This window comes from Lepisma saccharinum, chromosome 3 (genome assembly GCF_977018435.1).
Source record: "Lepisma saccharinum chromosome 3, izLepSacc3.1, whole genome shotgun sequence".
NCBI classification, from domain to species: domain Eukaryota; kingdom Metazoa; phylum Arthropoda; class Insecta; order Zygentoma; family Lepismatidae; genus Lepisma; species Lepisma saccharinum.
In genome coordinates this window covers 27,367,346-27,392,647 of record NC_139231.1, presented here as the reverse complement: position 1 = coordinate 27,392,647, position 25,302 = coordinate 27,367,346, and the positions used below count along the sequence as shown (strand labels likewise).

General features: G+C 37.0%; 1 protein-coding gene across 1 annotated transcript in view; it reads left to right on the top strand.

Moving 5' to 3' along the window:
* Upf1 (Upf1 RNA helicase) overlaps positions 1 to 25,302 on the top strand; it is an 88,571-nt gene that overhangs the window by 9,875 nt on the left and 53,394 nt on the right. Inside the window, exons 2-5 of the mRNA XM_083118366.1 lie at positions 6,948 to 7,061; positions 10,726 to 10,875; positions 12,019 to 12,191; positions 14,282 to 14,494. Of these exons, the coding sequence (XP_082974492.1) occupies positions 6,948 to 7,061; positions 10,726 to 10,875; positions 12,019 to 12,191; positions 14,282 to 14,494 (650 nt within the window). The remainder of the gene's footprint in view (positions 1 to 6,947; positions 7,062 to 10,725; positions 10,876 to 12,018; positions 12,192 to 14,281; positions 14,495 to 25,302) is intronic.

Genomic DNA, 25,302 nt, shown 5'->3' with positions numbered 1-25,302 from the left:
ATATATGGAAGCAGGATGGAAAGAAAGTGCTGCAAAAAGAAAATTGATGAATAATCAGAAAACCTCATTACTACATTGTTATAGATATGTATTGAATTGGATTCATACAAAGAGCATGTGTATACCATGATGATATTGGAATTACACACTTGGAACCGTGGCCTGCAGAACAATATACACAGGGCTCCAATCCTAACCTCTGATTTTCAACTCCTGATTTAGAACAGATAGTTGTCTTGTGATGCTTGTACACTTCTGTTCAGAGAATCTGGCACACTCGTTTGAGTTAAAGATCAGCTTCGGAGCCAATCGAGTGTGGCAGTACAGCCGAAGTAAAGGTTCGAGAAAACAGCACTCTGCAGTGTTGCTTACCACTAAAGTTTTTCACCGGATGCAGGGAACTTTCTGACTTTCCGAGTGAAAAGAAACTAATGTTACAGGAAAACCTTGCATTTAAATTATTAATGCAATGCAGTGTCCTATTTTACAAGAGAATGGCGGGAAAAAATTAAGGAAAATATATTTGAGTTACTCAGTATCCCATAATTAATAATAATAATAAAAAACTGCCTCAATCCCTTCGCTTGGGGAAAATCTCATATTCATTTGAAAGCAGAGGGGAGTGGATGGTGGTTCCATTACCTGTTTCCCTACCTTAATGTAATAGCAACGTCGACGTTCACCAAGAGGACCCGGGTTTGAATTCCGACCTGAGCATGGGTGTTCTTTGTGAGTGTCCCTTCATCAATTTTCCCATATCATAATTTATCTTCTTTGTCGCAATTAACTAATAGTAGAAGAAAAGTGATGCTAACAAAAATTAAATCAAATTGACATTCAAGATGCAGACGGGAGAAAATAAACAATCCAAGGCAATAAGAATATCTATCACGACGCAAATGACATGACTTCAGGATCACTTTCGTTACTTTCTCTTATGTATGCAAACTGCTTTTCTAGCTTGTAATTTGAACACAAAAATAGAATAATAGATCTCCCAAAATCAGTACAGGGTTCATGAATTTCTTCATATTTTCCTGAAAAATCACTTCTTCGTCAAATAGTTAGTTTAAGAATATGATGAAATATGTGCCATTGACTTATAAGATTCGTCGCCACATATGAGAATCTGCTATGTTGACAGAAGCTAGAGCACGAAGATTATTTGGGGTTGGAAACACCAACCTTGCACAAAAGCACGTCTTCATTAAGTTTGGCATGCGAATGGGTGAATTTTTTCAAATTTTCTTCTCCATTTGAGAAACCTCTTGGATATTTCAACATTTGAAAAATTACATACACTTAGAATTCCTTCTAGAGCATTGATGTGAATTTCATGTAGCTTTCTGTCACTGTTCTCTAGATATTATCAATAGTTTCGTGATTACTGAAGTCTTTTAAACTTGGACAACATTAACCATGTTGATGAAATGGTGAAAGCTGATCGACGTGTGTCTAAGCTGTGCACACATTGCTCACAGACTATAAGTTACTGTTGTGTGTATATATTAATGAAGACGATCGAAGATGTGCTTTTGTGCAAGGTTAGTGTTTTCAACCTCTAATAATCTTCGTGCTCTAGCTTCTGTCAACATAGCAGATTCTCAAATGTGACGACGAATCTTGTAAGTTAATGGCCCATACATAATTATATTTTTAAACTAACTATTTGACAAAGAAGAATGATTTTTCAGGAAAATATGAAGACATACATCCAGCTTGTACTGATTTTGAGAGATTTATTATCCTAGTTTTTCTTGTATGTACGCATTGCTTGCATGATAGAATTATTTTCCTGTAGTTTACGGTTATTACAAGCATAAGAAAACAGTTTTTTCTTTGTGACGTTTCAGGAGAACACACGCTCCTTTCATCAGACATTTATTTTCATTTTGACTAAAGATACAGTTATAACAATGAAACTGTTTTCTTATGCTTGTAATAACCGTAAACTACAGGAAAATAATTTTATTATCCTATTTTAGTGTTCAAATTTCAAGCTAGAAAAGCAGTTTGCATACATAAGAGAAAGTAACGAAAGTGATCCTGAAGTCATGTCATTCGGGCCGTGATAGATATTCTTATTGCATTGGATTGTTTATTTTCTCCCGTCTGCATCTTGAATGTCAATTTCATTTATTTCTTGTTAGCATCACTTTTCTTCTACTTTTAGTTAATTGCGACAAAGAAGATAAATTATGATATGGGAAAATTGATGAAGGGACACTCGCAAAGAACACCCATGCTCAGGTCGGAATTCGAACCCGGGTCCTCTTGGTGAACGTCGACGTTGCTATTACATTAAGGTAGGGAAACAGGTAATGGAACCACCATCCACTCCCCTCTGCTTTCAAATGAATATGAGATTTTCACCAAGCGAAGGGATTGAGGCAGTTTGTTTTATTATTATTAATTATGGGATACTGAGAAACTCAAATATATTTTCCTGATTTTTTTACCACCATTCTCTTGTAAAATAGGACACTGCATTGCATTAATAATTTAAATACAAGGCTTTCCTGCAAACATCATTTCTTTTCACTTGGCAAGTCAGAAAATTCTCTGCATCCAGTGAAAAACTTTAGTGGTAAGCAATACTGCAGAGTGCTGTTTTCCCGAACCTTTACTTCGGCTGTACTGCCACACTTGGTCGGCTCCGAAGCTGACCTTTAACTCAAACGAGAGTGCCAGATTCTCTGAACAGAAGTTTACAATGAATTGCATTTTTAATAATACCTGGGGTATAGCAATGGACCCATTTATCTGCTTCAGAAGAGTTCATTAAGTAATATAAATTTTGGACTTGTTCATGTAATTTTTGAACTGTTTGTGTAGTGTGTTACGATCTTAATTCAGTGGAAAATTCAGGATCTGTTTGATGTAAATCATTTTGTTGCCTCTACACTAAGTGAAAAGGGGGTGAACTTCTAGTAAGTCACTGAAAAGCATGTTGTGATATTTTTTGTTGAGGGAGCATGTTCAGAAAAGTGAACACTTTTTTCAATGTCTGTGAGAGAAGGAGAGGTGAACGTCCTAGTGCATTTCATTTATTTGAACTTCAATTGGTCTATTGCAAAATGTCTTTAATGCAAAAATAAACATAGATGACTCAAACACATTTCATGATTTCCACAAATTGCCAATATTCACAAATCCATTTTGACTAAATGTAGTTCTTTGCATAGAAAAAGTAAGCAATGTTTCCACCCAATCACTCAAACTTAAGTAGTTTGATGGTTGGTCACAATTCAGACATATGTGGAGTTGGTCTTCCTTTGGAAATGAAGATTTCTCTTGAAACGCATGAGTTGGGAATGGCTTCTTTTCAACCTCTTCAACTGTACACTCTTCACAGTCCATATTGTACAACACACACATCACTATGTATTGGTAAGATAGACTACACTATATATTAACTTGCAGATGACGACTGAGTTTCTTCACTCCCGCTTTCACTTCATGATCCATATTTGAGGGCTCACTACCACAGACAAATTACGGTTTTTTGTGTGCTACTTGGCTTCGAAGGTAAATGAACTTTTTCCCCTTCGAATGTTATTCGCTCAAGCAAAGAAGCTGTTAGTTCTGTACACTATCTAGCGTCATCCATGCGGATTGTTAGAATGGCCAGATTCTTTTACTATTTCAAGATATGACATCAGTTCTGCCCTCCAAATACAAAATGTGGAAAAGACAATTCACAGTAACTGCACAAAATTGAAAGCATATTACAGCTGAAAGGAAACCATATAATTAGGGAGACAAATTTATGGTAAATAAAAACTGAGGAGAGCGGTAAATAAAATGTTAGCTCAGCGGTATATACCAGCGGTGAAAAAAAAAATGGCACACACTTTTTCATTATGAGAGGAAACAACATACAAAAGAGCTATAAATTGATAAACTACTTAATTTTTATATACTGTACACATACACAGGTACTTAGCTGTCCAACCAAAAAGAAAACATCAACACAAAATCATTTCATTTCTAAATTGCATATCTCAAGTGATTTATTCATTGTATGTATTTGAAGGATATCCTTGCTGTCCAACAAATAAAATAATCACTATTGCACATACACAAACACATGTTGAAAATCACATGATGATAAACAAAATTCATTCATGACTGAACACAAATGACACCATTGTTTCCCTTGATGTGCGGGAACAAACTAATCTTATCGCTGCTACAGCTAGCAAGTTCAATGAAACTGGAAGTTGAGTAGATATTCGGGGGAAGAAAGGAATGCAGCTTGACAGGGAGCGAAGTTTTCGAACTGAGATTATGTGCATGGGAAATCCCAATTTGCAGCATCTTCCTGATGTGATCGAAGATAAAACATTCTTCAGCGGCAAGTGGTAGGAAGCTTTAGGCAAACGTTTCGTTACAAATCGACAGTTTGCGCGCACAACTTCGACTGCCGGTTTTTGTGTGTTTTCTACTTAATTTGATGATATGTCACGGTTATTTCGTGAAAAGCGTTCATTTCGTGGAAAAGCACACATTTCGCATTACTTCGCGAATAAAACTCATGCATATTTCATCATTGGGGTGTAGTTACGTGCAGAATGTTCAAAATTGCATCTTTTTTTCACATTTCGCGATTTCGCGCATCGCGAAAATTCAATGTCCCTACATATAATATTAGCATTTGGCAAGGCACACAATTTCAAGTCTTAATCTGTCCTGATAGTTATTTTTGAGCATGACTTGGTTGGAAGCTGATATACAGTAGTTGCTTTTAGGATGTTAATCCAAGCAGTGGCATGCCGAAGGGGATGGATTGAGGGGGGTCGTAACCAGGGATAGAAAAATACAGGGCACCTGCTTGCCATGGCACCTGAAAGCTTAAAATTAGTGTGATTTTTTTTCTTAATATTAGGAGTTCACTTACGGAAATTTCTAATACTACTTTTTAATAATAAGAAGTACAGTATGTTTTTTTTTGTATTGCCTGTATTATTATATCAGAATAATAAACATGCCATTATAATTTTTTGCACTCTATAATTTGCAGTGATATGGTAATTAGTGTATTGCTTGCTTAGTTATTCATGCATGCTGTTACCAGTTGAGCCTTCTTAGGAAGGCCACTCTTGTGCAAGAATTAATTATTTTTAATCCAATTATGTATTAATTAATAAATTAAATATTATAAGATCACATTTCATAGCTTATCTTAGTTATATTAATGGCTTGGCTTCATTAGCCCGCATTAAAAAAATGCTGGCTCTTGAGGAAAAGGGGCTGAGGCCTGAATTAGTTTTAGTTTTGTCTATCCTTGGCCATGATCTCCTCCCCTCCTTTTGGCTCATTATTCCTAAAAAAAAAAAAATCGAAGACAGGAAAATATGGCAAAATGAGGACAGACTACTAACGTTCGAAAATCCTGGGCAGGTCTCTGCAGAAGAGCAGTGTTACCATCTTTACCAGGGTGGCTACTCACCAGGAATTATGCATGAATTATTGGCTCCAGGAATTCTGCATGAATTTTTCTCCATAGACGTGAAAAGTTGCAACTTTTATTAACCCAAATCCCATTGGATTTACACATATTTATTTATAAATGCCCGGAGGCAAATTTTTCACAGTGTAGCTTTTATTTTTATCAAAAAAGGAATAGAAATATGCGTGTAAAATAAAACCGAATTATCTCAGTCCATTTACTTAGTTATTTAGTTACTTTTCAGAACAATCTATGACAGACGGGATATTGTAAGATATATATATATTGAAGTTGATTAGGTAAATTTGAGTTTTAAATTCTTGTACAATAGCATTTCTTTGTAGATTAGTACATCCCATAACATGTGTGACTTGTGTTTTTAGATGTATTTCGTGTCTTGAGTATGTGTAATGGCAAATGTTAAATCCACACCTGAAATTAAATATTTTTAATATACCTAGGTATATATGTACAGTTTAGTTGAATTGAACTAGATTTTTTTCGACACATTGGAATTGCACAGAACCTTTACATTGTTAATATATTTGTGTGTATCTGTGTGCGAGTGGTGAGAGGCAGTAATGCATAAGGTTGAAATAGAGAAAACATCTGCTTGTAGCCTTGAATCTTTGTCAAGTTCACTTTGAAAACCGGGAATTATACTTGAATTTCATCATAGTGGTGGAGTGGCCACCCTGTTTACCCAAACATTTTATCCAACCAGTGGATTATATAAGCTGAAACTTGAACATACACACACTCACATATTAGATCTGTGCCAATACCAATTCTTGTACTCTCATCAATATTTCAAAACTGTAACAATGCGAAGTATTTCAGAATATATGTATACAATTTAATATGTGTGTTTCATTGGAACTTTACCATATTACTCTACCACTTTGGCTTTATTATAATTATTTAATATAATAATTTTATCACAAAATTAATACTCCCCATAATTCTGGTATAAAAATACTGAAAATATATACATTTGCATAATTTTCAAGATATTGAGACACTGTGAGAGAGTCGCATGGCATTTTATGGACCCTGCAAGATACTCTGTCTTTGGGAAAGTATCAGTGTTTCAGTTTGAATTCATACTTTCCGGTACCAATATACCTGGTATGAGTTGATATCAACACTTTATTATTATACAAAACTTTATAATTAATTACTAATTGGTACCCCCAACACTTCATTGTGTTGGGTAATTTTGCAGTCATTATAATGTTGTTATATATAATGTTCTGCAGCTCGAGAGATATTTAAGTGAAGTAGCACTGCTGTAAGCCCCATTTGACCCAGACTCTGAAAAGCTTTAGTATTTTATTAGTGTATTTTGGGGTTTACATGTATTCTTCTCTGAATATTGACTGCTTTCTCTCTCTCCTTTCGAATTTGCTGCCATTTAACATTTTCATAAAGGTGAACATGACAATTATTGTTCATGTACTTAGGATATAATTTTTGCATGTTTTTTTTCCTCCAGGTGAATGGAGATATAGTTGAGAATGGATTAAATGGTGATGTTACATCTGATGTTGCTCAAGCATTGGGGGAGCTTCAGTTTGAAGAAGATGAGGAAGAAGGCTATTACACAAAGGTGAGTTACATGTTTTTTTCTTAATGAGAAGGGAATGCACTTTCAAAGTTCAATTGATCTGGTAATGTGTGTTTTTTTTGGGGGATGGAAAATCTGGTTTTCAATCCTGTTGTACAATTTTGTCAATTAAGAAAAAAATGTTAGTCAAGTTAGTATTGTTTGTGTTCATGACTGCAAATGGTGTTTATTTTTTCTGTTATTGCATTTCGAAGTCAAAATTAATACTTTTTTTTGTCATTTTCACTAAGCTAAATAACAATTATTGTACTGATAAAGTAGCCCAGTTATGAAAGTGTTTCTTGAGCATTGGCATTCCCTAATTGCTGAAAATGTTTAGTATTATGATTTTCAGAGCTATGTTGTCTTCTCTGCCAGGACAGTATGTAATATATTTTTCCACCATTCTGTGTTATCAATTTCCTTTGCTAGCACTGCATTAATCGAGACTTTTTTTTTTACTGCAAAATGAAATCATTGTCTAATCTTCATAATAATATTAGTTGTGTGTTCAATGAAAAGTTGGTCATGACTGGTTATAGAAATGATAGATGATATGATTATAATTTATTTTTCTTGTATGTATGTATGTATTGCTTGCTTTGTAGAATTATTTCTCTTGTAGTCTATGTTGTTACATCAACAAAACACATGTTTTTGGTTTTTGTTGTGACGTTTCATGACATTTGTCTGATGGAGGTAACGTGTGATCTCCTGAAACATCACAACAAAAAAATGTGTTTTTATCCTTGTAACAACCATAGACTACAAGAGAAATATATCTCTGTGTGTGTGTGTGTGTGTGTGTGTGCGTGTGCGTGGGTGGGTGGGTGGGTGGGTGTGGGTGTGTGTGTGTGCGTGCGTGCGTGCGTGTGTGTGTGTGTTTATTTTGAAATAATGAAATCTGTTACACTATTAATATGTTAATTTATCAATATTTGGCCAGTTAAGTCACCAGTTTCCATGTGATTTTTATACCTTCCTATAATCCAAGATAACAGTGATATTTTCCTATTTTCCATATACATCTATGTACAGTCACGGACACTTATGTCTTGTAACAATCCTGTTCAAAGTCAATAGGATAACAACCCAGAACTGGGGTGTAAGGGGTACCTTCCACATAGGTGCCCAAAAGTCAACTTCACGCAGTACACCCTGGACTGCATTTTGCAGACAGACGAGGCTCTGGCGATTGGCACTATGACCAGCATAATTTTGTGTGTTTTGTCCTGTTTTTTGTCCTTGTATGTGCTGAGTGCCCGTTTACAGCCTCAGCTTTTAACAGAAGTCAGAATATTTTAAGATTTTTAGTTAAGCAACGTTAGAGTTATTATTTTTAATGGTAAGGGGCTGGCCCCTGTATAATGCGATGGGTGCAAAATAGCCTAAGTGCTGACTACATCGCCTTGAATAACGTAGTGTGGAAAGTGTCACTGTTCTGGGCCCACTGGCTGGTTCCACTCGAATATGATACCGCTAGAGGCACTGATGTTGGTACAGCTGCATGGCATTCATCTGCTTATAATGGAAGTAAATGGAATTTTCACTGCAACATCTGATTTTTTTACATGAAGCATTTCTATGAATGTGATAATTGCTATGATATTTGGTACAGTGGTTGCAAATATATACTGCTGGACAATGAAAACCGGACACTTTAATATTTGACATCTGAATTGCAATAACAGCTCGCAGGTATATTCCAGAATGTTCGGCAGATCATGTAGTACCATATGCACCATTCATAGGCTCGGACTTTGTTTATGCATTCGTACTTAATTCAGTTTCTGCAACATTTAGTTAGCCCTTGTACCAGAGCTTTTATCGACCCATTGCGTTATCACAAAAAATGCAAGTGTCTGGTTTTTTTTGTCCAGCAGTATATTAACGAACATTCTAGAGAGTCGACCACATCCTCTTATTGTTATACTTTCATTAATAATACGGGAGAAAAAATACTCGTGGAATGCTCTTGGTAACTAATTTTTTGTGTATGAATTAGGTTCATTATTATCATCATCATCATTTGTTTTTTAAAGATATACACACTGAAGCATTTGTATTTTGGTCTCTTTTCTTCAGCTTTAAACTAATCGCAGCGATGATGATGATGATGATTGCATAAAATTACAAGGGGAAACCCACAAAACTTCCTTAGTGCCATCAACATGAGTGTAAGGAAACTTTGAGACCAATGGGACAAGCGAGATGGGATGTTCACACTGATGTGACTTAGTGACACAGACACTTCCAGACTGTAAAATAGCATTCATTGCGCATGAGGGTCCAAACAGCAAGCGACACGTTCATATGTCGTATTCGTGTGCTACTTGTTACTTCGGTCTGAAAGCTCCTGAAAGGAAGGGTGCTCTGACCGAAGCGACGTGCCACAGAGGGAGTTCTGAACTAAGTAACAAGCGACATGGTGCCTTCAGTCTATTAGCAAGCAGATCTAGGCGACACGATAACTGCATGTTACAACAACAGATCTATGTGACACAATAAGCCACACGTGTCACTTTGTCGCTTGCATGTTGCTCATACTGGGCACTTTTTCTCAATAGCTTGCAACGTGTTGCCGTGGTTTGTTGTTCATGCATGTGCGATGCAATGAGTGTCTTTCTTTAGGAAGATTGCGCACCAAAAAGACAAGCAGCACGTGACACTTATCGCTTGAGGATTTCACCAACCGAACGCTGGCATGTGCTGCCCGTCATGCCGCTACGATGTGAAATGTTGCTCTTAATTGGCTAGTTTCCAAATGACATGCGTCACGTGTTGCTTCGTTATGAAAGTTGCCTTGGACAGAAGGATCCGTGTCGCTTTGGTGTGAAATCCCAGTATTGTTTGTCGCGTGTCTCTTTGATCTAAAATCTCCTTGAGGAAACTGTGCAATCAGAGCTTGTGTCCCTACGGTTCGAAAGGCTGCATGATTACCAACTGCTCGCTTCCAAGCGACACTTGTTGTTTGTCGCCTCTGTATGAAATATCTCTCAGGATACTATATATATTCTAATAACATAGAAAAATAAACTAGTACACAATCCAACACCTGACGTCCGGAATCACATTGCGATGTTTCTTCTTGTGTTATGCATGCTATTTATTTATTTATTTTATTTTACTTTTCTTTCCAAATTAATGCTATTTCGTGACTGCAAATCACTCCACAGATATAACTGTTTCCATCAATTCCCGTATTGCCTTTCAAGACAAAGAAATCTACACAATATATTCCAAAAACTAACTAAGCCGCATTACTTTCATAAGAAAATTATCAGCTGTGCTGATCGCACTGCCATCTATGTTGTCATCCGTCTCGGGAACCAGTTTCTTGTGTTTTCCACAGTACGTTATTCAAGGTGCTGTAGTGCTGATGCACCCAAAATTTTAAATTCAAATTCATCAACTCAGAACTGTCCATGACTGTACCTCACAGTTGATATACATATAATTTGATATTTTTAAGTGGCAACTAGTACTCATCTAATAGGTTTCTATGCTATAGACACACATTTGCTAGTTAATTGTGACTTTAATATTTTTTCCTCATTTGTTGGTTTATGGTAACAAGAAAGATAACAAATGTATGACTGTTATGCAGTATTATGAGTGAACTTAATAAATATGTAGTGTGAAATTGTATTTTTTATCTTTTCTGTAGGACCTGCCTGAATTTGCCTGCAAATATTGTGGAATTCATGACCCAAGTTGTGTTGTCATGTGCAATGTATGCAAGAAATGGTTTTGCAATGGGCGTGGAAATACATCTGGCTCCCACATAATAAATCACCTAGTCAGGGCAAAACATAAGGTATGATATGATTTTGACAGTGTTACTACAATAGAAATTGACACTTTTCAATGTTTTCTAGAAACCAAAGTAGTATTAAAGAAATGTCAAAATATGTACATTTTCTTTTTTTAAGTATGTCTCTTAAAGTTTGTGTGACTAACTTGCAGATGTTCTGTGTGTGACTCTTTTGTCACATAACAGATATCAATACTACAGTGTGTCCCAAATTAGTGTTGACACTCTTTGAACGTTAATAACAGGAACACTAATTCCAGCAAGTATGATTTTTTTAAAAAAATTATGGATGTTTTAAAAGACCGCCATTGGCAGCAATATATTGTATGCAACACTGAACAGATTGCCAAACAGCAGATACGATTTGCACGGGAAGGAAAGCACAGGTAGACTCAATCACATGTCTCATGCCATCCAGTGTCCGTTGCTTTGTGGTGTTCACATAGCTCTTCACAGTTCACCCCAGGTAGAAATCCAATGTTTCTCGAAAGAAATGTGGGTCACTTCTGCTATTTTGTGTACACTAGTGCCTACTGCCTGGCAGACTGGGATGGGACTAAGAAAAACAGAATTCCTGTATGAGCTCACACACACTCAACGTAGACATTGCATGTTCAAATACAGAAAGTACAGTCACGTCATCTTTATAATACTTTCTCTGTTTTAACGTTCAAAGAGTGTAGACATTATTTTGAGACCCTCTGTATAATCCAATGCATTCCAAACACACTGAAGCATGCAAAAGTTGTTATGATGCATTGTTTTATATTGGTTACACCTACAGAGGCTCTGCCTGACATAACTGCGAAAGAAAAAATCCCAAGGTGTTAGATCTGGACTACTCATACCAGTTAATCCCAATCCCACTATCCAGTTATTCCAAGTATAAAAATGTAAAAATTGAAAGACATATCAACTGAATTTTCAAGAATTCAGGACACAAACTAACAAATTTTATACACGTATTTAATATTGTAAAAGTAACAAATTTTTAACATGACAAAAAAGCTAATAAGTAAAGTTGAAACAGTGCAGGTTTAATCCATTTATGCCCAGGTCAATTGTAACTGGATTAACGTATATTCATGCAAATGTATGTATATTTTTAGGGAAGGAGTGTTGATTCATTTTCATTCTTCCTTTCAGGAGGTAACTTTACATAAGGATGGTCCTTTGGGTGAAACCATGTTGGAGTGCTATTCTTGTGGTGTGAGGAATGTGTTTGTGCTCGGGTTTATTCCAGCAAAAGCTGATTCGGTAGTTGTTCTCCTTTGTCGACAGCCATGCGCAGCCCAGAATTCCCTGAAAGATATGAACTGGTAAGAAATAAACATTTTCATCATGATTTCATGTACAAAATCATGTCCTAATGTACTACTTTTGCAACGAACAGTTAGTTCTGAAGTAAATAGATTACAAGAATATTCACTTTTGGCACATATCTGTATTTTCCCTCTAGCTTTCACCACATCATGTGGTTTCATCAGGAAGATATACAAGATTTATGAACTGTAAAAGACATACTGAGTGGGGGGGGGGAGTTACAGTAGGGAAAAGTAGGCAAGTTAAAACCAATAAGGATTTACCTTGTCAAGATGTGTACACCTCCATGTCTAGTTAGAGGTATACAGGTACATTCCAAAAGTGAATATTGTTTTACGAAAGTGTTGATATGTGATGTGAGTTATTATCTTTGTAAACAGATTACATTTTCCCTCACAAATATTTTACAAATCTCATATTTCTTTAAATAGAACCTGAAATAAATTGAACAATTTTGCCATTTTGTTTGAGAACTGTTTATACTTTTTTTAAAGAATATATAGCTGTAGTTAATGTACTCGCTTTTTTATTTAAATTTCTGAATACACACATTTTTTTCTGACAAAAACAAATTGCAGTCACTGTTACACTAGTTAAGGATATAATGAACAGTTTTGGGTTTTCATGCAATATTTGTTATTTAATATGTGATCCATTACCAGTATTGGTAAATTTTGTATCAGTACTGTATCAATATCGGTTGAAATTTCTATATTGGTCTATCCTTTCTAAAGATAAAATTTTCTTTGTATACAACTTGTTTGCACATATACAATTATTAATAGAACTTTTCAGCATGCCAAAAATTAAAATGTTCTAAAAAATCTGTTTGTGCATCATAAGTATTCTCAATTTTACATTGGTACAGAAGCAGCTATTCATGTACATAAATTATAAAGTGAGCGGAAATTGAATTTTCCTCACAGGAGAGCACTACAACATTTTTATTGTAGTAAGCAAGGAAATATTATAACAAAATGTCTTCTATGATCAAGCAATTGAAAGTGAGTATTGGTATTAGTTTGAATGTTGGATGTTCCAAATTTCCGTTTCTGGCCAATATTAATAATGTAAATTGGAAATCAGCTTTGTCAGATACCTGTCATGAATCCAATATCAGCGTTCCCACTGGCTTGAAAAGTACCTGAAAAAGTCGGACAATTTCGTTTGCAAAATAAATTTCCTCCAATATCAAAACCAGTTCTTGAACATCGTAATTATTAGAAGTTGTTGAGGATATTCAGATTGTTGCATTGCTTTGCCTCTATTTGAACTTATTCCTGCTTGGTTAACACACCAGAGAGAGACAAAGACAGTTGCCAGTTGCAGCTAAATTTGTGTCATTGTTGAGTTGTACTGGGTGTTTCACTTGCTCTCGGCCTCTGATATTCCCTTAACACTGAAACTATTGAATGCAATTCTGTGAAATTTGACATGGACATACATTGATATATGAGAAGCACGTTTACGGAAGGATACAAGTGTGGCAGTGCTACCCTCTACTGCAACTCATGTGACAACGCCTGTGTGTGTGCAAAATGAAGGCCAATTACAAATATTTCCGTAACATGGAGAGACATGTCCAGGAAACTTCTGCTGACAGCAACCACTTTCACACTCGCTACGAGGTCATCATGCATCTCATTCAGCAAGGATGTAATCAAGGGGTCCAGGGTTCGATTCCCAGTGAAGGCACATAGTGGTTCGGATCCCACTTTAAACTGTAGGTCAAATCCCGATTAGCCTTACTGTGCATAAAGTGGACTTACAAACACCTACTCAATCAATCAATCATACAGCAAGGCATGTCTGTATCAAATTTCACTGAATTACGTCCATTAGTTTGAAAGTTATGAGGAAAAAATCAAGGGTCAAGTGCGAGTGAAACACCCTGTATAATTTGTGCATGTAAGTTAGGTAACTTCAGTATGCAACTTGCATTTTCATGGTAGAAACTTATGACACCCACTGTATGCTTTCCATTCCAAGTATATTGCACAAATCTACCAGAATTTGCTTTAAAATATTTTATTACATGTCTCATTAGCAGTATTACAAGTGTATAATTGGCTGAATGTACTTTCAGGGATCAAGAACAGTGGAAACCTCTAATTGCTGATCGCTGTTTCTTGGCATGGCTAGTTAAAGTCCCATCGGAACAAGAACAACTCCGGGCCCGTCAAATTTCTGCTCAGCAAATAAACAAGCTTGAAGAACTGTGGAAGGACAATATTGATGCAACTTTTCAGGATCTAGAGAAACCTGGTGTCGATGAAGAGCCACAGCAAGTTTTGTTGAGGTAAGAATATTTGTTAACAGAAAATTCCCAAAATAAATTTCTTAAGAAGTCTGTTGCTAAAAGTTGTAACATGGACAAAACACAGCCCTCACTTCCTCGCATTTCCACAATTTTCTTCTCTTCAAAGTACTGTCATTGTGTAACCATTTCTTAACTTGCCTCTTCAGGTTATCCCCATCAATGCTTTCAGAAACCTAGTTTCTCCATGTATTCAGTGGAGCACCAATTTTACTTCCACAGATTTTATGTTTTTAGATTTTATGTTTTCTTGTATTATACACTCAATCTTAATGGTTCCAATAAAGCAAAATGTTAATAAAATTTTCCTAAATTTTGCATTTTCTGACATTTAAAGTTTGTTCAGCTTGGTACTCTGAAAAATGTAAAATCGAGATTCCTCGATATTTACACATTTTCTGACATTTTTAATAACACATTTAACATGGCTCAGAACAGCCAGCCTTGAAATTGTTTGCTCAACGGACTCTACTCTGGAAGGTGTTGGGGATGATGTGAAGCGAAAGATGCTGCAATATGAAAAGATTCTCTCGGGCTATGGGCACCTGCTCGATAACCCGAGAGAATCTTTCATCATTCGTCGCTAGGAAAGCTTCAAGACTTACTTACTGGAATATGTTAAATATTGTATGTGGGTCAGTCAAATATAAACTGGAATTTTGTTGCAACTTTTTATTACATGAAAATGTTGCAAAAATCATTGTTCCCACACACCTAGAAAACCTGGAGAACCTGGAAATCTCTGGGAAAATCATCTAATTGATCAATGAGTCCATTTGAAGGACTAGAATATGCTCCTGGCAGGTTGATAATACCAATTACAATAGACAGCAATAGTTACAATGTCAGTGATTTGCTGTACAGAAGTTGCTTTGAAGATAAAGGCTTTAGATACATGTTTATTTTGCATTACAGATTAATTACTATTGTGTCAATTTGTAAACTTCTGTTTCTCAAACGTGTGAAACTATTTGCATCCAAGTTCCAATTGTTTAATTCAGAATTAATCAGGGTACACATTCATTTTTACATTGGTTGGGTTTCTATGAGGCCCCTACAGAAAGTAACTTTCTCTGGAGCCATCTACAGAAAGAAACATAATTGGAATGGAAATTTTTATTGGAACAGATACAGCAATTGTTCAGCAATTTACAACATAGTCCCCACCAGAATTGAGACATTTGTCATACTGTGGGATCAACTTTTGTAACCCTGTGTCGTAGAAGTCTCCTGCCTGGGATCGGAACCAGTTTGTGACAGCCATTTTCACCTCCTCGTCACTTTACAAATGCAGACTGGACAGGAATTTCTTGAGGTGTAAGAAATGATGGTAATTACTGGGAGAAAGATCCAGGCTATAGGGTGGATGGTCAAACAGCTCCCAGCGGAACACTGCAGAAGATCTGTTGTGCACTGAGCCGTACGTGACCGAACGTTCTCGTGCAGCATGACAACAACGGCACTGATCATCCCACGTCGCTTTTTCTGAATGGCCCGTTGTAACTTCCGTAGTGTTTCACAGTACCGGTCAGTATTCACAGTCTCACCTTGGTCAAGAACTCAATGAGCAGAATGCCCTGTCTGTTCCAGAATGCCATGCACAGCACTCTGTGCCGACACAGTCTGCTTGAATTCATATTGCATGGAGATTCACTGTGACGCCAATGCGTAGACTGTTGCTTGGTTTCTGAAGTAAAGTGTGCGACCCACGTTTCATCATCTGTGATGATCCGGTCCAGAAACTCGTCGCCGTCATCATGGTACTGCTGCAGAAATGCCAATGCTGCTCCCATGCACTTTGCTTTGTGTTCGTGTCAGTTGCTTTGGCATCCACCTGTCATACAATTTCCGGAGCAACAGGTTCTTCGTGATGATTTCGTGCAACAAGGAGCGAGAAATTGCAGAAAATGTCTACTGAGTTCTGTAATCATGAAGTGACTCTTCTCCACAATGTGCTGACACACCTGCTCCACAAGGTCATCCGTAACAATGGAGGGCCGCCCACTGCGCTCCTCATCATGCACATTTTGCCGACCTTCTGCAAATTGCCTGCACCAGCGACACACAATCTGCTTGCTCATGATGTCTGTCCCATACAGCTGACGATGGATTTCGATCGGTGCTATGCCTTCTGTGTTCTATAACTTTATCACCGACTGAACCTCACAGTCGGCGGGAGCTGTAATAAGAGCCGCCATCTTCAACTGCTACTATGGTGCTACTGTGAGTTGTCGGGAAATGCTGCATGTTGCATACGATTGCCACGCCACGCATGCACACTAACCTCTCGCAATGCATGGCCTGCTATCTGTTGGCCATTTGGGAAACTTACTTTCTGGATCCGCCTCGTATTTATATCTGTTAACACATACTTCAGAGTTCTAGTGATTAGTTACTGCTTCTTGAGAACGATTTTTTCCTTTCATACTCTCGTATACGATTTTGTTTGTGAGCAGCCATTCGTTCACTCTTGTATTGGGTATGGGCTGCTGCTGTCATACACTTCACGTGCTTGGGGTGCGAAGAAGTATGATGTTGCTAAATGTTTTTAGTGTTAGGATAGGCAGATTACGTTTAGGTCTCTTTAGCATTAACAAAACATCCCTAAATGTTTCCAACACCTGATCACATAACAAATATGTCCCGAAACACAAAACCCCTTTCAAGTTTCTCATGAAATCTGCTAAAACTCCATGTCTGAGACAACCAGACACCAAGAGTGGCTGCTCGATGCAAAGTGCCAATGCTCGCATAAGCTACTTTTCAAATCATAATTTATCCAGTAAATACTACTTAGTGAAACTTTTAACTGTGTTAATTAGCTTTTAAAACTTTGAAACTTACTCTCACAACCATTTTCAGTATTCTAAAGTAGTTCCAAATACTCCCATAAAACTTGCAAATAATCATTAAACATTCAGAACAACCTTCAACCTTAGTCCTTAAATTATATTCACACATTGCCATTTTATTCTTGAATGAGTTTTGTTATTAGTATCAGAAAGTGAACTGACACAAATTTTTTCAGAGAACCAAAAATCAACTGGTTCTTGCACATGAATTTAGTGTTGTGATGAAGTGATTCAAGGGGTTTTGTCTTTAACCCTAGAACACTAACCATTACTGGGAGGAAGGTGTTCACTAATCCTTCATAAATTTTATGATGGTACTTTATTTTTGTGTATTCACAAATTCATTTGTGATTTTCAAAATTTAATTATTTTTTTTTCTCATTTGTACATAGTATTGCAAGTCTAGAAATGTAACTTCGTTAGTTTCTCATTTACCTTTATATTTTGATTTACAATTGTTCTAACACAGTCTTGGAAATGCAAAATTTGGGGTCCGAAATATCACATCAGCAAGTTGATTTAAAAAATATATATTTTGTAAATTAAACTTTTTCTTTGTAATAATAAAAGTGTAAAAAATGCTCTCTAAAATTCAAAAATATAGAATTTTTGTTATTATCAATTAGATTTTGACCCTTAAATGCATAGCATTACCATATGGTAACGCTCAACATTCGCACACTTTCGTGCAAGAGGCTTCTCTATATTGAGTGCGTAGGCAAACCTAGTGCCAGAAGTTGCTCCAGGAAGCATAAAAAAACTTGCATTTGAAACCATTTGTTTCGGTCCAGGTAATGGCATTGTTGCGAGAGGATGTATTTGTTTTGATGTCATACACTGGAAAGTAAATATAGTGTTATTATATGATTGTCTTTCATTATGTAGTACTGAATATTTTCAGCATTTAGTAAACACATGTAATTAAAAACTTATGAAGTTTTCTGTTCAAGAATTTGCATCACTTGCTAGATTTTTTGCTCATAACGGTGGCGTTACCATATGGTAACGCTATGCAGATACAGTAGCTACAGGCCTTTCAACAATTACTTTATTTTATTCTTTTATTATTGCATGTAAAGCAAGAAATTTAAGTTGTAAAGGCTTTTCTTGTCTTTTGCCTGGTTTATTTATTTCTAAGATGGCCGTCAGCTGTAGAAAGCTGTCGGATCGCGCTCCGCATAAGATTGGATTTTCTGTGTTCTCAGTTTATTTATCAATTGTGGTACTTTGCACGGGTGTTAAGCTATTGCTATTGAACAGTGCCGACGGTAAAAACATTAACCCGAGTGAGTGGAAATGCAGTGAGAGGTGTTTTGTTGTTCCAGCGGCAGGCGTCCTCCCGACGCTTTTCTCTGCTTCGCCGAGGGAGACACGTGCAACGGACAGCGGCCAAGGTAAGCCCCCGCCTCACCGGCTCTTGAACTTTCTTTTTCTTGTGCTGCTGTGTGGAGACATTAAGTTAAACCCAGGCCCGAGGCCAATGGAAAACAAATTCAGTGCATACTATCATAATGTCCAGAGCATAAAGAATAAATTTTCTGACTGCACTTCGGAATTGGGAGAATTTATGGAGCAGGACTGTATTGCAATAACCGAAACGTGGCTCAATGACAATGTACTGGATTCCGAACTGCCTTTTTCAAAACATTTCAATATGTACAGGAAAGACCGAGGCTCAAGGGGAGGGGGAGTGATGCTTTGCATAAATAACAAATGGAATAGTGTGTTGCGAAGTGACCTGGATCGTGACTGTGAAATTCTGTGGGTTGAGGTGCTTCTCGGCAAGAAAAACAAACTTTTCATCGGTTGTTTTTACAGGCCACACAAAACTTGCCCCGTAGCAGTTCTGGAGGCTTGCTATGATTCTGTGCTGTCGGCATCCTCTATGGGCGACGTAATTCTTTTCGGAGACTTCAATCTCTCAATTTCATGGACAGACCCCACGCATGGCTTTACAAAAGACAAGAACGACACGTACTTCATGGATCATTTCATACATGGCCTCAGACTTCAACAGCACAATATGTTCAATACACGAAAAGACAATAACCTGGACTACATTCTCTCGTCACTCCCTTCAGCGCACATCACCCCTTCGAGAAACCTCATCCCTTCGGACCACGAATCGCTGGACGCTGTATTCTGGCTCCCGGACCACCTGAAGAGTCAACGACCTCCCACCCCTCGACGCCAATACCTTGTTTGGAGCAAAGCACCCTGGGGTGACATCCGTTCGGCACTGGATTCCATTCCCTGGACAATCCTGGAGAGTGGAAGTGTCGACGAAGCGTGTGACGTGCTGACTGATGTGATTCATGCAGTGATGAAGGATTATGTGCCACTCAAAAAAACGAAATCAAGCAAATACCCTTCCTGGTTCGACTCTGAGCTCTTGCTTGCCCTTGGAAACCGAAAAAAGGCCTGGGATCTCTGGAAACATTTTCCTAATGAATACACACGGAAAACTTTCACCGACTTACGACGTCACTCTAAACAATTGCAGAAGACCAAATACAGGGAACACATCAGTGCTATCACGAACAATATCAAATCAAATCCCAAACGTTTTTGGTCACTAATCAACTCAAGGAGGCAAAATTCCCGAATACCTTTGAAAGTAAAACATGACTCAGTATGCGCAGAGGGCCCTGACAAAGCTAATCTTTTTAACTCTTTTTTCTCCATAAATACAACCTCGAATTCACCGATTTCATTCCTTCCCAACCTCCATCCAGTTTGCTGTCACTCTCTAACATCTCTCTCCACGTCTCCAGAAGAAGTGCAATACATCCTATCTTCAATGCCTCAAAATCGCGCCAATGGTCCTGATGAAATCCCTTCTATTTTCCTAAAAAACGCTGCTTCTTCTCTCGCTATTCCCTTCTCTATTTTATTAAACAGATGCTTCAATGAGGGTACATTTCCAGATTCATGGAAAAATGCTAACGTGGTGCCATTATATAAATCTGGAGACAAGTGTGCCGTTTCTTCTTATAGGCCTATTTCCCTTCTTTCACCACTTTCTATCGCCTGTGAAAAAATAATAAAGGACCGACTCTACAAATTTACCTCTCCATATATAAATACAGCACAGCACGGCTTCCTACCAGGCAGCTCCTGCTTAACCAACTTAAGCATTTTATTATCTGACGCTGTCAACTCTATATCTGAAAACTCTCAACTGGATGTAATATATCTGGATTTTTCGAAAGCTTTTGACTCTATAAACCACAATTTCCTGCTTCATAAATTATCCCACCGTTTCAATATTCATGGAAACTTTCTCTCTCTGCTCAAGCACTACCTCCAAAACAGACAACAAAAAGTTGTTATTTCCGGAATGTCTTCTTCTTATCAAGCTGTATCTTCTGGTGTACCTCAAGGCAGTGTTCTTGGACCTCTTCTCTTCATCCTGTACCTTGATGATCTTCCAGAATATCTTTCCGATTCATGCAAAAACCTTCTCTTGTTCGCTGACGATTGCAAAATATATAGTAAAATCTCCAATTTCAGTGACATGACACTTCTGCAAAAGAATTTAGATTCTCTAATAAAGTGGTGTGAATTATGGAACTTAAAACTCAACCCTCAAAAATGTACCATCATGACCTTCTCCTTGAAGAAAAACACATTTAATACTAAATATTTCATAAAAAATAATTGTGTTCAAAGAGTTGCCGCACAAAAGGACCTGGGCGTCATATTTGACGAGAAACTTTCCTTTTCTGAGCACATCTCTACAGTCACAAGGGGTTCAATGCGTATGCTGGGTCTTCTCTATCGTTTCACGGAAATAAACAACTTGACTGCCCTCAGCACCTTTTACAAATCTTTTGTGTCACCTAAAATTGAATACTGTTCTCCGATCTGGTCTATGGCATGCCCCTCAAATTCAGATAGACTAAATTCCGTCCTAAATTTCTTCCTGGCCATTGTTCGACACCGAATTCCGTCCACAAAACACTTGCAAAAGTCCATCCTCCTGCAAATGTTAAATATCCAAACTCCTCAAGAGAGACATAGACTGGCTGACCATATATTTCTACACAAAATAGTGAATGGCAACATCAGAAGTGGCCGTCTTCTTCAGGAAATTCACTTTCGTGTGCCTGCCCGCTCAACAAGAAGCACTCTACTTTTTGCTTCTCAGAAGCCGAGATTGTGCCTCATCCAGCGCTCTCTGTTTCATAGACTGCCCAGTGATTACAATAATCTAGGAAGCGAAATAGACATTTTTGAAAATCTGGACAAATTTAGAAGAAAGTTAGCTAAAAGTATGTAAGTCTCTTAACCACATGTAATTTTTCTGTTATTTTTTCGTTGTATTATGTTATTATTTTTTTTGTCCTTATATTCTATAAAATCGTTCCAATGTAAAATGGCTAACGCTGTATTTGGAATCTTCTATTAAATAAATAAATAAATAAATAAATAAATAAATAAATATTTCATTTTCATAATAATATAAATAATAATAATAATAAATATTAGGGATGGGATCGATTAATCGGTAGTCTATCTGTATGGGCCGATATAGGCATATCAGCGTATCGGTTAATCGGTAAAATTGCCGATTATTTTACCGATCCAATATATCGGTAAATATCTTATAATTTAGTGCAAAATTTTGCCATTTTGTTGAAATTTTTATGGATAATCTCGATGCTCTACTTTCTAAATAAGTAATTGTCTAAATATTCAACTTCTTTTGCACTGCTGTTACCTCGAAACACACATTTATTAAGGATATCAATGAACATTTCAGGTTCTTCAAGGACCATTTCTAATTTTATATCGGATAGGTAGAATATCGGTTATAGGTATCGCTAAATTTTATATCTGTACTTTATCGGTATCGGCCAAAATTCCATATCGGCCCATCCCTAATAAATATAATATAATAGTAATAATAGATGACCTTTTCATAGAACATTTTGTGCCTGTTCAGTAGCTCAGAAACATTCGTGCAAGCTATTTATTACAGGTAAACCTATAAGATTTTGCTACAAAGCCTGCCCGGTGCTTGAAAACCTTCCGTGGATACCTCTTTCGTTTTGATATCTATCAACACAAGAGTATAAGAATATTCGACTGACATTGAAAAAAAAATTAGAAAGACTGCAGCTCCTCCCATCCATATGCATACATGAATTTCCTCGAGACAAAAATTCTCCAAGTTAGAATTTGGATGGATATCGCTCAAAACTAGAAGACATCATTTCGTGTTGCAACTAAGGGAGCTTGGCGGCCCATTACAACACAAAGGAAGATTTTGAAAGATGTGTAGTATGCTGGTGGTCCACCAGTAGTGTTCGCATTGGACATATCAAATATGTGGTTGGACTTCACGTTCCTGTTTCATATGTTTCTATGACAAGGGCCTCCCTGATGGCGTTGTGGTAACGTCATCACCTTGTAATCAAGAGGTCCCGGGTTCGATACAAGGTGGAGGTTCATGGCACATTGGTTTCGATCTAACTTCAAATTGTAGGTCCAGTCCCGATTAGCTATTCTGTGCATAAAGTGGACTTAAAACTTCAATTCAACTCAATACAAAGTTTCTATGACAAGTGAATATTGAAGAATGATAAACAATATGTGAATATAGAGTAGTCATTATGTACTAAATAGATACCTGAGCACCTTTAGCTCAGAAAATGTGAGATTAATGTATAATCAATCTATAATTGTATTTTTTTAAAAAAACAATCAAATTTTGAAAGTAATTTTAAGGTTAATTCAAAAATTTCCAAGTTTTCAATAATAAATCAATTTGTAGGGGTGAACGCATAGCGTTACCATATGGTAACGGGGCATAATTCGAAAAGGGAGAACGAAAATTTTCAAAAAATGATTCAAAATCACTTATTAGTACATAACAGATATTAGATTAAAAACAAGAAAAAATTTACAAAAAATAATTCGTGCGTTTAAGGGTTAATTTTGAAATTACATTTTTTTTGTCTTTATTTTCCTTGTTGATTTGATTGATTTGTTGTTTTTAGTCCACTTTATCGGGACTGGACCTACAGTTTAAAGCGAGATCTGAACCACTTGTGCCTCGACCAGGTATTGAACCCGGGACCACTTGATTACAAGGGGACGACTCTACCACTGTGCCATCGGGAAGCCTTTATTTTCCTTGTATTGACATTCAGGTCATCCCAATTATTATTGATTCATTGACTGATTTTGTTTATAGAACATTGCTTTTCTTCCACATGCGACTAACCGGATGATTGGGATGAATTGTGATGACTGATGAAATGATTTAAGGGAATATCACAAACACACATGAACTCTACACAAAATAATCTACTGCAGAGAATTTTATTGTCTGTGTTCTGGCTCCTGGACTCACAGCACTAATTATGTTTGTGTGTGTGGTGAGAGGCGGTAGTACATAAGGTTGAAATAGAGAAAACATGTACTTATACCCTTGAATTTTTTTAAATTTCGACTTGAAAACCGGGAATTATACTTGAATTTTATCATGGTCGTAGAGTAGCCACCCTGTATACATTCCACTGCAATCAAGCCACTTTTGCCATTGGATTGGTAATTTTTTAATGCCTGTTGCATAGAAACATAGTGGTTGGTGCTGAAGCCAATTGCATGAGTTGTTTTCCACCTCCCCATCCCTCTTGAAATGTTGACCTCCCGTCACTTGCTAAAGTGGTCCTAACTAATGGTAATCACAGGGTGAGAGATCAGTGCTGTAGGTAAGATGTTCCAGCACAGTCCAGTACATTTCTTGTATGTGAATATCACAGGTAAAGAAATAAAAAATCAGTCCTGGAACTTTTCTGACAAAGGTTGTATATACATATAATTCCCCAGACCCTAGTTCTTAGCACGTTCAAAGAAATTTACTTTATCTACTCATGTATAGTGTGCACTTTTTTCCAAATTTTTTGCCGCCAAAAACTGTGGTGCATATTATGCATGGAATAATTCGGACAGTCAACATGAAACCATGCATGTTTTCACTGTCACTGCATATAATGCGTATATATATCAACAGGCACAAATATAAATTATCAGGTTGGATTTCTTTAGTGATAGTTATTTGGGAAATAAAAACACTATAAAAGTGAAATGGCCATTTCCATGATTTTTCACTTTTTAACGGAACATTTTGCGACACCTGAAAAAGTAACGAGGTTCTGGTTCTGGACACCTCCCGTTTGACGAAGGTGTCGTGTAACTTCCTGAGCACTGCAAATCCATAACCTAATTTTGATCTCACTTTCTTCTACTACAGAATAAACAAGGGGTGAGTTGGCTTGCGTTTGTGACTCGTATGCACACAACAATATTCTCTTCTTGGTTCACATAACAGGCGATTCATTGAGTAGGTATGATGTAATTTGCTCTTCATCGGCATAGCAACAGCTTTATGACCTGCAACTAAGAAAATCCATTTCTTGAACCTGAATTGTACTGTGCATTATATAAGAGATATAATTGTTTGTCACTTTTCGCATTATACACGCATGCACATTATGCAGGGTGAGGCAGTCAAACGGGAAGATTTAAAAAAATTCACAAAAAATAGAGAGCAAATATAATTTATTTTTTGAACATGAATGTACTGCACATGAGTGGAAAATTACTAGTGTACCTGAAAAATGTTCATTTTTTGAATATGGTGTCAGTAAGATGGCATCTTTGGTTTTGCACACATTGTCGGAGTCTCAGAGTAAACCCGCCCATCTAAAATTAATCCACACACTCTCCCTGAAACGCCTCTCCATTCAGAAAAAGTAACAGTGTGGTGTGCATTATCATCTCGTGGAATCATCGACCCCTACTTTTTGAAAATAAACACTGTAACTGTAAATGCTGGATGTTATGCTGACATGTTGGTAACCTTTTTTCTGCCTGCCCTCGTTTGCTATAACCCAGATAAAGAAACAGTCTTCCAGCAAGATGGTG